The sequence below is a fragment of the Diorhabda carinulata genome, chromosome 9 (assembly GCF_026250575.1).
Source record: "Diorhabda carinulata isolate Delta chromosome 9, icDioCari1.1, whole genome shotgun sequence".
NCBI classification, from domain to species: Eukaryota; Metazoa; Arthropoda; class Insecta; order Coleoptera; family Chrysomelidae; genus Diorhabda; species Diorhabda carinulata.
In genome coordinates, this window is record NC_079468.1 from 22,418,649 (window position 1) to 22,434,283 (window position 15,635).

Consider the following 15,635-nt stretch of genomic DNA (forward strand, 5'->3'; position numbering starts at 1 on the left):
TAGATCTGGAAGTTTATTGATCGTTTCCTAAGTTCTTATTTACACTGTTATCGTTTATACATAACGAATTGTCACAAATAAACAGTTGAAAACTAGAAAATTCAATCAAAAGAATATCTTCGATTCATTTCAAATTTTAATCATATCTTTTAGTCATGGAATGTACTTTGTAGAGATTTTTCTTTTCAACTATTGAATTTGATGAATATTTTTCGAGGAATATCTTTGACAAAACCAGAAATCTAGAGTGTTTGTTAAGTATTTTTCTTTTTAGATTGTTAGAAATTGAATTTCCAGAAACTAAAGCGGAAAACGTAGTTTTTTCTATGTGCTATTTTATACTTCATGGAAAAACGACGATCTTTGAAAATCTGGAATTTATATTAAACCTGTAGTTGTAAGTTCAAACTAAATTGTATTCAATGCTACTTAATAATAGCCTGTAAACCTTTGTAAATATTATGTAGATAAGAAATCATAGTTTGAAACAACTATAAAACACCCAGATCTAGAGATACGTACAGCATTATTATTTCTGTATGAGAAAACCACCGAGAAACATCATCGTTCATCGAGAGCCATTTTGAACTTATTAAGAAAACTGGAAAAGCAAAGAATGATGGAAAAGTTAGTCCTACTCGATTGCTTTTATATAGAATAGAAGTTTGTTTCAAAAATCTAGTGGACTAATGAAGTAATATCCTTAGCCATTCGTCTACACAGGTTTTTACAACATGATGATTTCCCAGCACAAAATTCCATAAATTTTCGATCAACCGAATCCTATTAAGTGGATTGGACATGGAAGTTTATTTATTTGGTCACCCAGATTTCAAGGCTTAACTTGCTTTGCATTCACACCAATAGACCCACGACAAATACGACAGGAAATATTTCAATGGCAGAAATTGGAACTGCTGTTTGGTGCTAGTAAATCTAGCGTTTCATGTGGATAACGACATCTAGCACATATTTTTACAACATGATGATTTCCCAGCACAAAATTATTGCAGCTAGACCAATATAAGAACTTTCCATCCAGGATACGATTTTCAATTTCCGTTTGGACGAATAGACCTCTATGGCCAAGAGGCAGAGGCAAACCAAGAAATACTTGGTGGGAACAAATTGAAGAAGATACCAGAATAAGGAATAACATTATATAAGTAAATTTGGACTTTGAACCAAAACGAGGATAGACAATTGAAATGATTTGATCCTGTCAAAAGAGAACGATTAACACAGAAGCTGTTCGAACTTACAAAAAGGAGAAAAATATAAATGAGGTGTAGTAGGAAAGGATAAAGCTGGCAAAAGAAAAACGAAGAATAAGATCATCATAATCAGACGGCTAATCGTATCCACAGCTGTTTTAATCTTTGCTACTGGGCTCGGTAGAAATTGAGAACAATCCTATTAATGTCGTTAGATCAGCCTGTCAGTAAACTGTCAGTAAACAACCCAGTTATTGGTACTACAGCCTCCGCTCTTCCTTCGGAAGTCGCTATGTGATATGGTTCAATTAATCATAGATCAATATGATGGGGTGATAAGATTGGAAACATATAGGGACAAAAGGCTCATCTTGAGTCGAGAGCTAGGTGTAAGAAGATACGAAACGCGATAGGAGAAGTACAGATGAAATGGCAAAAAGGTCGGGATAAATCCACAAAAGGTAGGACGCGTTATGGAGTGTTTAGGAGAGTGTAGTTGGGAAGATTCACCTATCCAAACAGGATATGCACCATGCAACAGGATATAGCAATTTTATCGGTTACTAACATCGTATTGGTTTTGGAAGAAAACGAAAAGTACTGTGGAATGGGTATAGAAAGATGTGAGATCTACAAGCATGTATGAGAGTGTGAGCCAGGCAAGGAAAGAATGCAAGAGAATCGGGGATTATAGAGGATTTCAATTCAATTTTAGAGTATATTTTTCTGTTCAAATTTTTATTGTATTGAGAAATGTAAGTTGGTAATGTTGAGGGTTTCAGTTGAAAGCTAGGTTGAGGATTCATAATATAATGTTCAATTAAGTTTATTTTTGTAGTAGGCTTTCCCTGCTGAACCTAACCTATCAAGGGAGTTAGGAGAGTGCAGTGGATTGCTTGAAATCGAAATGTATACAGATAGGACTCAAATCCTAGCTAATACTTCTCATTCCGATAAACCAAAATATGGCAGCTATTCACAACTAGAAAGTAACTATCATGTTTACTTTTTAAAGGAAATTATCGTATTTTTAATGGTTGAATGTTAATATTTACATAAATTTTATACTAAAACAAACATTTTACTCACCACTAGCATGTACAAATCGAATAGAATGGCTGTTAACAAGAAACATTCGAGTCCCGCTCGTTTTTGCTTGATGCTGAAACTCTGATAAAGTTTTTCCAAGGATGGATCCGTAAATGTGTTAAACACATAACAAGTTTCTTTCATTTTGCCAGATGATTTCTGCTCCTCCATCATTATAATCTCCTACCTATTATATCATATAAAACCGACAGCACCGTAGCAATTTTTCACTTAAAACCGTTAAGTTTTTGACACACATTTTTTTTTCGACTTCCAGCTGAGTCTGTACCAAAAAATTTGTTATTAATTGAAACTAACAGATTTTATATGGATTTGTTGACGAAAATATTAACGCTGTTTTTTGGTTTCGTTGAATAATATTTGTATCAACCCTAAAGTTGTATTCAATTAGAATGTGTACAAATTTTTATTGATTGATTATCGTTAGTCGAATTTTCATCCAATTCATTTATTTCAATTGTGAAAACATATTCGTATGAAAAAAATTTATAAACATAGGAAAAGGGATTTAGCAAAAATAGGAAAATATGAGTATGCATAATGCATTGAATTCATAAAACATATAATGCTCATTTGAAAAAAAAAAAGTAATAACACTTCAAACAATTTATTCTTATCCGCGTCTTTGACATTAATCAAAAAAATTATAAATCAAATTTGTGAAAGTTATGACACCATCAATATTTTCTTTAAATAGGACGTTAAGTTTTTCTGACATTATTTGAGAAATTTTTCTCTTCTGCATTATTAAGAAATACACACGAAAAACGAGAAAATTTCTTTAATTTCTTATTTTTTAAACGTTTTGATATGCAAATCTTCTTAATACCAAGTCTCTACTGTATCAAAATTAGTTTTTTCAAATAATGTTTGAAAGATAGTTAAAATTGACGTTTCAACATCAAAGTATGATAAAGACTTAAAAATAACTCAAAAATTATTTAAAAAAACTAATTTTGAAACAGAAAAGACCTAAAATCAAGAAGATTCAGAAACAAAAATGGAAAAATTGATAAAAATACTGAATTAATTTCACAAATAACTTTAAATTAACTAAAATGTCTCTAGTAGTAATGATGGAATTTCAATCTACGGTTTATCCAACATATAATACGAGGATATATTGAAAAATTTTTAGCCTACTATAGAACCAAACAAAATTATGAAGTCAAAATATTTTATTACTCAACATATTTTTCTCTTAATTGGTTACATTTATTGCAGCGAACCTGCAACGTCTCTAGACCTCCACAGCTTTTATTACCTCCTCGTTAGAAGAAAATTCACGACTTTTCAAACTTTTTTCAGTTGAGGAAAGAGATGGTAGTCGTACGGAGCCAAATCTTGGTGAATAAGGGGGGTGTTCTAGTAATTATTATTATTTATTTCTCTTTATCCTAACCTAACTTTTTTATTGCTTCCCATTTCTAGCTACTCTTAGTTGCTTCTGCTTCTACATCCTTTTTTTACTGATCCTTTAAAAGGCTTCAACTTCAAATATCTATATTATCATCTTTTCGTTTGATATAATGGAACAGTGAGAACACAATTCATTTTCGAATGGAATACATGGAATACAAATTTACTGTACGTCCCTGATGATTTCTTTATATATACAGAAAATTTTGTGGTAATAGAACACGCAATGTGTTGTGGCATGCAATCTTGCAGTTCTTGGCAGTTTATGGTGAAAGGATGGAATAGTAACTTTATTAATCATCGTCTTGTAGCATGATCATAAATTTGTATGAACAGTAAGAGGAAAATTACATTCAATTTTAACGACATTCGACTAAACGAATCAAATGACATTAAAACGGAAACGTAAAGTTCATATTTCTCTACTAAATAAACTTGATAATCAGATCATCATGAATAATGATAAATAATTGTAACTGAATACAAATAAGTTTGCAATATCTCTACTTAACTTCGGTCCATGGTTATAGGGTGGCGCATTGTCGTGGTAGATAATGATTCGTCTTCTGCGACTGGTTACCTTGATTACCATTTCGAATTGACCGTTCTACGTTGCTCTAATGGATGCCTCAATTTCACGACGATCCTGCAATATCAGTTTTAGAACTTCGTCGATGTTTTCTGGCTCAATAGACGATTTTGGACTAATTTTACGAAATCATCACCAAAAGTCTAACTCAAATAATACGACAACATGTTTTGAGTATGTTCGCCATTAAGAATGTCAAATTTAATGATGGCAATGTCAAATTTGACATATTCACATCAGCGTTGCCAAATCTCGAAACTTAAGTAGAAGCCCCCGTATTGCAAAATATAATCAATGGAATTCATAAATTATAATTTGAATTAAAAAAAAAACAGAACAAAAAACAATCTTATTATAAAGAAATATCTGGGTAATTAAATTTTTTCGCGGTCGCCTCGTTTTTTGGCTCTAGAAAATCGAAAAATTATCCGATTTCCATGAATTTTCTTTTAAAATCTTCGTTTTTACGGCGGATTTACGAAAAAAAATTATGGGAATAAAAAAATGAAAACTCATATTGGTTTTATAGCTTTAAATGTTCATGAAAATCCACTCATTCACGTATAATTGTTGATAATTTTTTTCCAAATAACCAAATGAAGTTGCGATATTTGTTTTCAAAAACTACACAAAAAAACGAACAAATTGAGAAAAAATTCATACAAAAATATTGATTTATAATGTTTTTACAATTGAAAATAATAACAATTTCTCTAAAAATTTATATTTTCTCACATATAATCGTTTTTACTTTTTTTATTAATTTATCATTAAAGTTATGTGAATAAAAACATTCTTAAAATCACGTATTGTAATCGAGTGTACAATATTAAAAGTTAACTTTTCAATTTTTATTTCCAAAATGTTCATTTTTTGTATAGATTAACATAAACTGCGTTTGATGCTTTGTAAAAAAGTTATGAACGATTATATACGAAGAAGTGCGTTTATTAAGTCATAAAACTGTATGAAATCTTCAAGTGCTATATTTTTTTCATAAATCCGCCGTAAAAACGAAGATTTTAAAAATAATTAATCGAAATCGGATGATTTTTCGATTTTCCAGAGCCAAAAAACGAGAGGTCCACGTAAATATAAAATTACCAATATCTGGATAGGTAGGAACAAGGAACAAGGAACAAGGAACAAGGAACAAGGAACAAGGAACAAGGAACAAGGAACAAGGAACAAGGAACAAGGAACAAGGAACAAGGAACAAGGAACAAGGAACAAGGAACAAGGAACAAGGAACAAGGAACAAGGAACAAGGAACAAGGAACAAGGAACAAGGAACAAGGAACAAGGAACAAGGAACAAGGAACAAGGAACAAGGAACAAGGAACAAGGAACAAGGAACAAGGAACAAGGAACAAGGAACAAGGAACAAGGAACAAGGAACAAGGAACAAGGAACAAGGAACAAGGAACAAGGAACAAGGAACAAGGAACAAGGAACAAGGAACAAGGAACAAGGAAAAAGGAACAAGGAACAAGGAACAAGGAACAAAGTTATTAAATTGAATAATTTTCGAGTCTTGATGAACCTGACAAGGTAATTTGTACGAATTTATGAAATTATTGTATTATCATCTGTCCTAATGATCGTAAAAATTTCAAATTGATCCAATTTTTGAAGTAAAATGTAAATTTAGTTACATAGAGATTGGTAAACACAAAGTATTTATTCAATAAAATAAAAAATCTTTAAATTATCGTAGTTTATCGGATTCTAAAATTTAAAGCGGCGTTGTCAAGACTAGCTCATTTTCGTATTTGACAATGACAACCACAGCAATCGTTTTCACGATTTTGATTTACAGTTATGTCTTTCGGTGTTGCATAATTCAAATTCCAAATATAATCCCGAATTGACCTAACGCGTTAGTAATTTATATGATTCCGCATTTCAATCACTGAATAAACAATTTACTATTTATTCAAATGTATCTCATTTCATTCGCTTTTATGGTCTGAATTTGTATCAACAAAAAAATATCGGAACACAGACAGTACATTAAATTTTATAAAGTTGAAAATTTGCATTTCAACTTTACATAAAAGCTTGTGGAGCTCTGAGTTTAATAAAATATAAGTTGTATTAAACACTTTTAGCTGAAATGCAGAAAGCGATGCCTCTCTAATCCCCGTCCATTGTATAAAACATAAATGGTGGAATTTTGATGGAAACTTTCCAATTTTCATTCCGTTATTTCTCGATTCGAAATTATTAAATGAGAGTACTGAATATTTTGTTCTTTTTTGACGTTAAGTAGAATTAAAAACACTGCAGAATCATTATTTGAAAATTCCCATTTATTTATATTTGTTCTACGTTATTCTACGTATGCGGATGAAATCTCCATTCCATCAGTAGTATATTTCATATTTATATAACAACAATTCGTTAAAACAAACTACAAACAGTTCTTTTAAGGAACTTCACAAACCCTTATTTAGATAAAGTTATTTATAACTTTTACTTCTTAGATCTTATTTTGCGTAATGATTCTTCTGGATTTAAGGTTTGTTTTGATAAAAAACCAGTTCGAAATAATTGGTAAAAATTCAACGTTTCGACCTATAAATAATGAAATTGGCAACCACAAACTGAATAAAGAATAGATAAGTTTACAAAAAATCAAGTTTGTCGTTGGCTTTTCTTGAAAATTAGCTCAATTTTCCAAACAGTTATGATCGATGATGCGTTGATTGCGCATGTATGCTGCTAGATCGTTTTGTTGGAAAAGACTTTCCTCCATATAAATGAGAGTATAGAAAATATTATGGATTTTCCACCATAATTTCCATATGTTAATCCAGTTGAGCTTATTTGGGATATATAAATGAAAAATAGGGTACGTTGCAGTGTAACATCGAGCTCAATTTGCAGCTGCTCTAATCTAGATCTGCTCTAATTTTTTTCTTTTCCTTTCTTCTTCTTTTTCTCTTTTCTCTTTCAGTCTATTGCAGTGCATATCACTCTACCATCCGCTACAACTCCAGCTCTGCACATTAATCTATACTAGGATAGCTGAAGACTGGTTAAGATTTTGAAGTCACCAAAGTAAAATTCATGATGATACATAATTAGATAACGATAAAGTTGATAAAAGCAACTGCAACCAATAGTAGAACTTTATCTTTCCACGAAAGAAAATTATCCTAAAGTAATTGAAAATATGAAAACTAGAATTAGAAATACAAGTTTGCTTGTACCAGTCTTATACTCCAGAACTACTAAGGTATTTAACAATGTACAAAACAAAGGGTACAATTTATGACAAAATAGAGTCAATGATACCTTTATGAGCTCTAGAAACTTTAGGTGTGAGATTGAAAACGTTTGTGGGAATCTTTTATCCTTTGTTGAATGGAAGTTTAATTTTAGTAAGCCAAGAAGTTTCTAGAATGATGAATATCTGGGTTTGACATACAAAATAAATTCAAAAAAGGATCAGAAGAAGCCCAGTATCAGGATTATATGACAAAATCACAAAAAAATGCTTATTTTGTAAAGATTTACATATTTAGATACAACTAGGATAAAAAAAAACAGAACTGCACAAATATTAAGTTGGGCTACGGTAGAAAGACAGAGAATGGAGAAGATGGCAGAGACAGCGCCTACTGAATAAGATTAAGACAACTGCAGATGAATATAACATGAGCATTTTAACCTAGAAGACTCGATCAATGGCTACAGCCAAAGATTCGATCAGATATACACAACAAACAATGAAATAGTATTAATTTTATAAAGAAAACACTGAAAGAAACTGAAATAATAAAAGAATCAATATATTAAGGAAGAATACGTGATGTACATAAAGCACTTGAGAAACTACAAAACGTGAGTAAGACCGAAACGGAAACAAGAGATGAAACAGAAAAATGACAAGGGATAGAACTCAAAGATAAAATAAGAACTCAAGAAATTAGAGAAGGGCTAAGAATTCAGAATGTAGCGAGATTAGTTGAAGAACGTGTGAAGAGTTGCATTCAAAAGAATTCTAGAAAACAGGTGAGTAAAATAGACAAAAAATAAAGCACATGAGAGTTCAGCGTCCCAGAAAGAGCTTAGGACGAGGGTAAATATTGGGAATTGAACAAAACAGGTCGAGTCTGCATTAGGCTTAATGTATTAACATCCAAACCTAGTATACTGAGAAATGTCCTAAAGCATAAAAAATAAACTTTGAAAAAAGAACGTTTTATAAATTTAGATTAACATTCTATCATCGAAATTAATACGGAGGGCAAATTGATCATTCAATGTGTGATGGTAAGAAAACAGAAATTTTAATCATAAAGTTACCGTTTCAAAGTATAAAGTTTGAATGAAGAATTTTCTTGCAATTTTGAAAGTCTAGATTAAACTTGTAGAATTTACCATCGACATAACACATACAAAAGATGATCCCATTGAATTTTTGTAGTGTCTTGGATAGATGATCATCCTCAATAAGTTTTCCATGAGTGATTGGAAGAAGTAGTTATTGAAGAAATATAAAATGATTTGAACAACAACAACAACAAATAATTCTGATATGAAAATACTTGATATTTGCAGTATTATATTGATATAATTTTTGTTTTTAAATGACCGTCGTTGAAATAATGGAAAAGTAATTGAAAAACTTGCTATCTTCTCACAACTTTATCTCACGATGAAGTAATTACTGCGCAGATACTAAAAAGAGAACGAAATCAAACGATTCATAGAGAATCCGGATCGTTCTTTCTAAATTTCTCTCAAGAAAATTGAAAAGACAATTGTCGGCTCTTTTAGAAAACGTAATAAAAAAACCATTCAATTAGTACCAATTCCTTTCCTGTTATCTCCCGACTGGATAGAAGATTTTCCTTCTATTGTAAAATACTTCAAAGACATAAATCTGTTGAGCTTCAATCAATGAAATGAACTTTTCATCTAAGATTAAAAATGATCACATTTCAACGTATGATGGAATTAAAATTAGTTAATAATAAAAATACAAACATTCAATGAAATATTGACTTTTCTATTTTAAGATTATAAGACGGGCGGATTATCGATATGATTATAGCGTGCTATAACAAAAGTTTAGAACTTTGCGTGTCCTTTCTCCACGTGATAGTCATACCTTCGCAATATATCAAATGAGAGATCTTCAAATTCACTCCTGAAGCATTATTTCCACTTCTAAAATATGCCAAATTGCCATTCCATAGCTTTTAACGAGATTTTATGCACATTACTGTACATATCCTCTAAATCAGATGTCGGATACATTTTAAGGACGACGTTTTAAGTGATTTCTTATATTATTCCTTGTTATTATACATGACATTAAATTTTTTAGGTTTTCAAACGTTAATGTGAATAATTTTTATTATTGTTATACTTTTAAACATATTTTTATATTACATCTAACGATAATTTCAAGCTGGGAAATATATTAAAGTCAGTACTCTTTGGTGTTTAATTTTGCCACAATCCCACTACGAAAACGCTACTGGAAAAGGCTACAGTTCCGAGAGAGATAATTTATCATTTGTTCGAATCAATATTTAAAAAAATTTGCATTCTAGTTAAAGTTAAAAACCGAAAAAATTGTTTGAAATTCCAAGTTTGCACTTCTATCATGTTTTGAATTGATACGGTTCCATTTTGGCAAAATTTATTTGATGTGTGTTCCTCGTTGATCCATGTTTCATCTTAATAAAATATATTTCTGCTTTGGTTTCTCATTTCTTTTCCTATTAAAATAAATTTTCTGGAATGCTTCTTTTATCGAAAACCTATTCCTTTTAAAACTTTCCTTAGTATACTTAGACTCAGTTCAGGATAATCCTTATTATCCCGAATCGTAACAAGGTTTAGAAAAATTTCGACCTCGCAATTAACTTTTGATCTTGTGATTCGATGTTTCAACTGTTCAAAAACGTTTTTGTTTAAACTGATATCTAAGATCTCGAGTTGTCGTAGTGGAGAATGATCCGTCTTCTGCGATTGGTTACCATGAACAACTTTTATTGTATTTGGCTTTTTTATCGTACTAAATTTGAGATTAGTTAGTAGGTTTTATTACTCTCTCGTTGGTAGAAATAGATTATAAATGAGGCACGTGTCCTGAATAAAAATTAAAAAATACCGAAGAAGTTATTAAGAGCAGAGAAGACGGAAAAAGAGAAAAGAAAGACCAAAGAATACATCGACAGACGAGTTGAAGGCAGATATAAAGAAAGTCTGTTATAGACAGATAAGAAGAAGAGGTATAGGAAAAGTTCAAAATGGGGAATTTAGTAAAGAACATTGAGATAACAATATAAAGAAAATACTGAAACCATGAGCCGAAACACCCTGTTTGCGTGCCTCTATATATTTCATAAACAAATGGACGAAATTTTTTGTATATTCCAAATAAATACAAAGTAAACACTCACAATTACACTGTCTGACGCGTTTTCGATACTGAGACTGAAGGTTTACTGTTTTACCTCCACTGTCTGAAGACGATAATTTGGTTAATATCAATAACGGTTCCAGAAGTTCCAGCTTAGAAATAAATACAAATTAGAAAGTAATATTTGATGATGCCAATTTCAAATTACGTTTTCTTTGGAAAGAAACGACTTACGACGACACTATTACTACTAAAGTTAATGATAATGATGATGATGATAGAGACGCATTAACAGAAATTTTCCAATTTCCCAATTATTATCTATATATCCATTATCCCGATTAAACTATATCGAATATAATCAATAAATAGCGTATTCGTTTCGAAAGCTAAATGATTTAGTTCATTGTGTCTCTTCTCAGTTTCATTTATTATTTTTCCAGTTTTTAGGGAAAACTAAAATCTAGCAGTCTATTTTTTGTTTCTTCGATCTTTTATTGTAAATAATATCTCATGATTTATTTATATTGCCGCATACCAGCGACTTTGCTCACAGTTCTTTCGTTATAAAATGTTATTCAAAATGTTTACGGTGCAAATATTGCCGGATTAAATTAGGAGGAAAACATCGTTATTGGTATTATACATTATTCAATAGAAAACGGAATTCGAAACAGTAGCTCTCGGGTACAAATATATTTCAACCGATTCGACTCGAAATATTCAGATCTCTCAGTTAGTATAGAAATATATGTATATTAATTCGTGTTCGAAATGTCCTACGACATTGTCCAACGCCCAATTGCCACACGAATTGCTAAGATTTTCTCGATATATCAACCGCTTCTTCCGTGAGAAATTTCACACCAGATTCGACACCATGAAGGCATATTCTGGTCTCATCTGAGAACAGAACGGATCCCCATTGTTCCAGCGTTCAATTCAGATGATCCTGTGCAAAACGCAGCGTGCTTGCCGATGAGCTGGAGGCTTGGTTGCACTTGAACGGCATCAAGGCATCAACGATCGTTTCCAGGTCGTCTAGGAAAGGATCCAAACTGCTTATAACGCTGGTAAACTCTTCGAAATCACTACGCGGGTCATAACCCATAGTTCTCTGACCAAATCTATTAAAGCAATAATTTGAGTCGCTTCAAATTTATACTCACATTAAAGCATATTAAATTGTCTTTCAAAGAGCACAAAGTACATCTTAATAAGAATGTTGTGAAACTTATGAAGCACCAAGTGGATATTTAATGTCATATTTCGATATTGGTCGAAATAGGTCTGAAATTCTACTTTTTACGTTTATTGAGAACTAAATTTGAATCAGAAGAGACTTTAAATCAAAACATATAAAAGGGTATAGGAAATAAGAAACTAAAAAAAATATGTTATGTAAGGTTAAGCTTGGTGTAATGATATTAGTTCAATCGAAGCCAAAGATGACATTTCAAAAGATCTGACTGAAAAGAGTAAGTTTGTGGCATTGAATATTCTTCCTAAAAAATCAAATTTGATGTTTTTCAGACATGATTTTAATAAGGAGGGGTGAAATAGTATATTACTTCACAAGGAGCGAGATTTCAACTTCGGCCTCTGCTATTTAAACGAAAATACTCGACCGAAATATGAAGAAAAATTTTTCGTTTCCTAGTAACGTAGTAAAAGAAATCATTTTTTGTAAGTACGTCAATAAATAATTGAGTTTTTCGTACTTGTCGATTTGTGTCATTTGTAAACAATGTTTTCCCGTGGGAAAAGATCGTATGGTAGAAAACAATTTCGAAAAAAGGTTGCTATCACCTTTGCCTTTTAATGGATATAGTCAGTGAGACACCCGCATAAACTTTGGTCGGAAAAGAAGTATAAAAAGTTTCGAGAAACATAATAAAAACACCTCGAAAGTAGTTAAAAAGCAGATGGTAGACAGTTAAAAAGAATGGATATAAATTGTATATACAAAACTCGAATAATGTGATAAAATTGTAATTTAGATTTTTCAACTCTAGAATATTATACTAAATTTGAAATTTTGATTAAAAAAAAAAGGAGATTTTTGTATGTAAAGCATGTTTTGTATAAAGGAAAATTGAAAATATTATTTCAACGATAGGCAAATATATTTGGTTTCTTAAATCATGCCGTAGGTTAAGTATTTTCTTCCAGGTTTTATCAAAGTTGTTACAAGCAAGAATATAATTTCTAATAGATTTCGTGAGTGTGCCAGAAGGAAATGGCTGAATCTAGAAATCAAATATCTCTACAGTAAACGAAGTATTCTTGGAATAGAAACATACGAACTTTACAAAAAAATAACACATAAATTAAGCGATTTAGAATTTAAAAACTGGTGTGAGAGAAAATTTAAGAAAAAGATGTCTGTGTTAAGTAAGAAATTGAAGAAATTGAAACCGCAGTTAAAGAAATTTCTACAAAACAAGGTTCCCACTCCCAATATTACTCAGTTTTTATAAATTATTGTTTGATATTATTGATCAAATAAAAAATACGTAATTTTACGTAAATAAGATACACGTGTACACATTTTTGGTAATTGTTCCTGACGTCTTTCAAAACAGTCTCAAAATACGTTGTTTACAATATACTTATTGCTATTTAGAAAATAATCGGTACAATGGACATTCTAAGGAATAATTAATGAATCTCGTTTGTTAGCATCAAATATTCAAATATTGTCACATTACGTTAGAAATTGCGTGCAAATTTGTGGAACATCACACTAAATCGGAATCCATTATTCATTAGATTTGCGGATAATATGTATATATTATAATTATCCACAATTACATGCATAATCAACCACGAAAATCAATCAAATGTATCAACACATCGAGCGTACATGATTTATAACATTGAATTAGTAGTATTAGTCACAAAATTTTCATATATCCAAAGCTCAAAAGTTGCAGTAATATTTTTCCATTAAGGTGATTTATTCGACTAAAAAAAAAATATTAATATGAAAATAAACCAGAAAATCGAATACCTATATATTTTAATTAAGCTTTCACCACTTGAAAACTCTTAAAAAAAATTTCCCCAATAAATATTTATACTATCATAACTTTAATTATCCGAAGAAACTGCGCTGCCGTTGATTTCATGGATATCTAGGAAGCTTTCGATTAAGTATGACACACTCGAAGCTTCTTAGTATTCAACTGCATTGTCCGATGATTAACTCATATATTTATATATCACTGACAATTTCATCGAGTGTTAAAATCGGTTACTGTTTATCTTAATAATTTACTTCCTTGTCTGGGATTCCCCAAAGCCCCAAACTAACTCCCTCCCGACTATACATCATTTATATGTATGATGATAGTCCTCGACACCACTTAAGAACGGTCCAATTATATGAGGACATACGCCTGATCTCAACATCTCTCAGATTAGGGTAGAAATGACTCTCAGAAAACCCAAACCATGAACAAGAGACTTCTACCACGAAATTTTTAATCAAGACTTTGGGGAAAATATCTATTGGAGGGCTAATATGAATGATACTCTTAACAGAGAAAGGCCATCCCCTTAATTTTTTACTGTTTTCTTTTTCTATCCATCACGGGAAACACACGCTTAAAAAAACCTTCAGATAAAGCACAACAATCTCAGCCCTGTAGAGAAAAAGTTTTTCTATATCAGGGCCATTCCTAGACCATGCGCCAGTCAAGGTAACTTTCTTATAATGTGGAGACTTTTGAATACAGTATTGATGAAGATATTGGTACTACAGAAATGGTAACAATCATCGGAATTCAAAAATGGACACTACTGAATAGATTTAAAAGACTTCATCAACACGTGAACGTTGAGGCTATCCAGCTCTTGGACAACAATGATTTAGCAAGAAGCCTTTTGAGTTAGTATAAGTGAAAGTGAAAGAAAGAAGCGGAGTATAATGCTGGGTAGTGTTAAGTTAAAAGTAGATAAATATCAGAACCCTAATATTTAAAAATAATAATAATAATGAAAAAGTCCACACTGTATAAATATTTCACACAATTTTTGCATAAAATTCTTCCATTTATTTCTATTTGCAATTCAAATTATTGACTATTCCAACGCTATTTAAATAATTAGTAATCAATTCAATCAAATTTGTAATGTACTTTCAAAAATATGAATAATAGAAACCAAAAAAAGCGAAATATATTTTTTCGATGTATCTATCAATATACTTCAAAACAATAACAAAGTAATTTCATATTTTTCAATTTTCATTATAATTTTTTCATTATGAAAAAATCAAAAGTCTGTTTAGAATCGTTTATAACAATTTTTTTGATAATACCTCTGAAAACAAAAAGTAAAAAGTCACATCACTGATCCTCACGTGAAATAACGGCACATAACCTAGCACTCGGACACATATCGATTAAAATCAATTTTTTGTATAGCGCCCGATGTTTTCGACGACCGGAGAAAGCTCTACTGCTACCCGGAGTTTAGAGTCTATCCCGGAGCATTCCGTTGAAATTGAGCGGGAGCAATTCCACGTCTGCGCTATAGTGGAGGGTTTCCTTTAAAACAAGAAAAGAGACTTTCAGTTACGAGACATATTATTGGATTTATTACAAGCATCAAAAGCAGCGGTTTAAACATTTAGATTAAGATGATAAATTATTTTAGCTCAATCGAAAAGAAAACTCATACAAATGCCAAAAAAAACAAAAATCATGAATGCTGTTAAAGATCTAAAAAATGTTCACTATTAATTAATCTTATTGGAATTTTAATTTAACAAGAGTATCTGCCGCAGAAACTTATTCATGGTTGGATGAAGTCTGAAGGAATATTTATCCTCAACAGTGTGAATTTTTTAGTAGTCTGAACGGTTTAGAGAAGACAAATCCTCAACATCGGAGAAGAAATTACAAAAAACTGG

The 15,635-nt window shown here is 31.1% G+C and overlaps 1 protein-coding gene across 3 annotated transcripts in view; it reads right to left on the bottom strand.

Annotated features, from left to right (window-relative positions):
• The window catches only part of LOC130898017 (adenylate cyclase type 3), a 78,599-nt gene extending 63,402 nt beyond the window's left edge, over nucleotides 1–15,197 (bottom strand). The window contains exons 1-2 of one of the 3 annotated variants that reach the window (XM_057807039.1): nucleotides 15,042–15,197; nucleotides 2,304–2,586 (exon numbers count right to left, since the gene is read on the bottom strand). In XM_057807039.1, coding sequence (XP_057663022.1) covers nucleotides 2,304–2,477 — 174 coding nt within the window. In that variant the 5' untranslated portion in view covers nucleotides 2,478–2,586; nucleotides 15,042–15,197. Of the gene's footprint in view, nucleotides 1–2,303; nucleotides 2,696–15,041 lie in introns of all 3 variants that reach the window. The other 2 variants (XM_057807040.1, XM_057807038.1) reach the window with 2 other exon arrangements.
• Nucleotides 15,198–15,635: the final 438 nt, after the last annotated feature.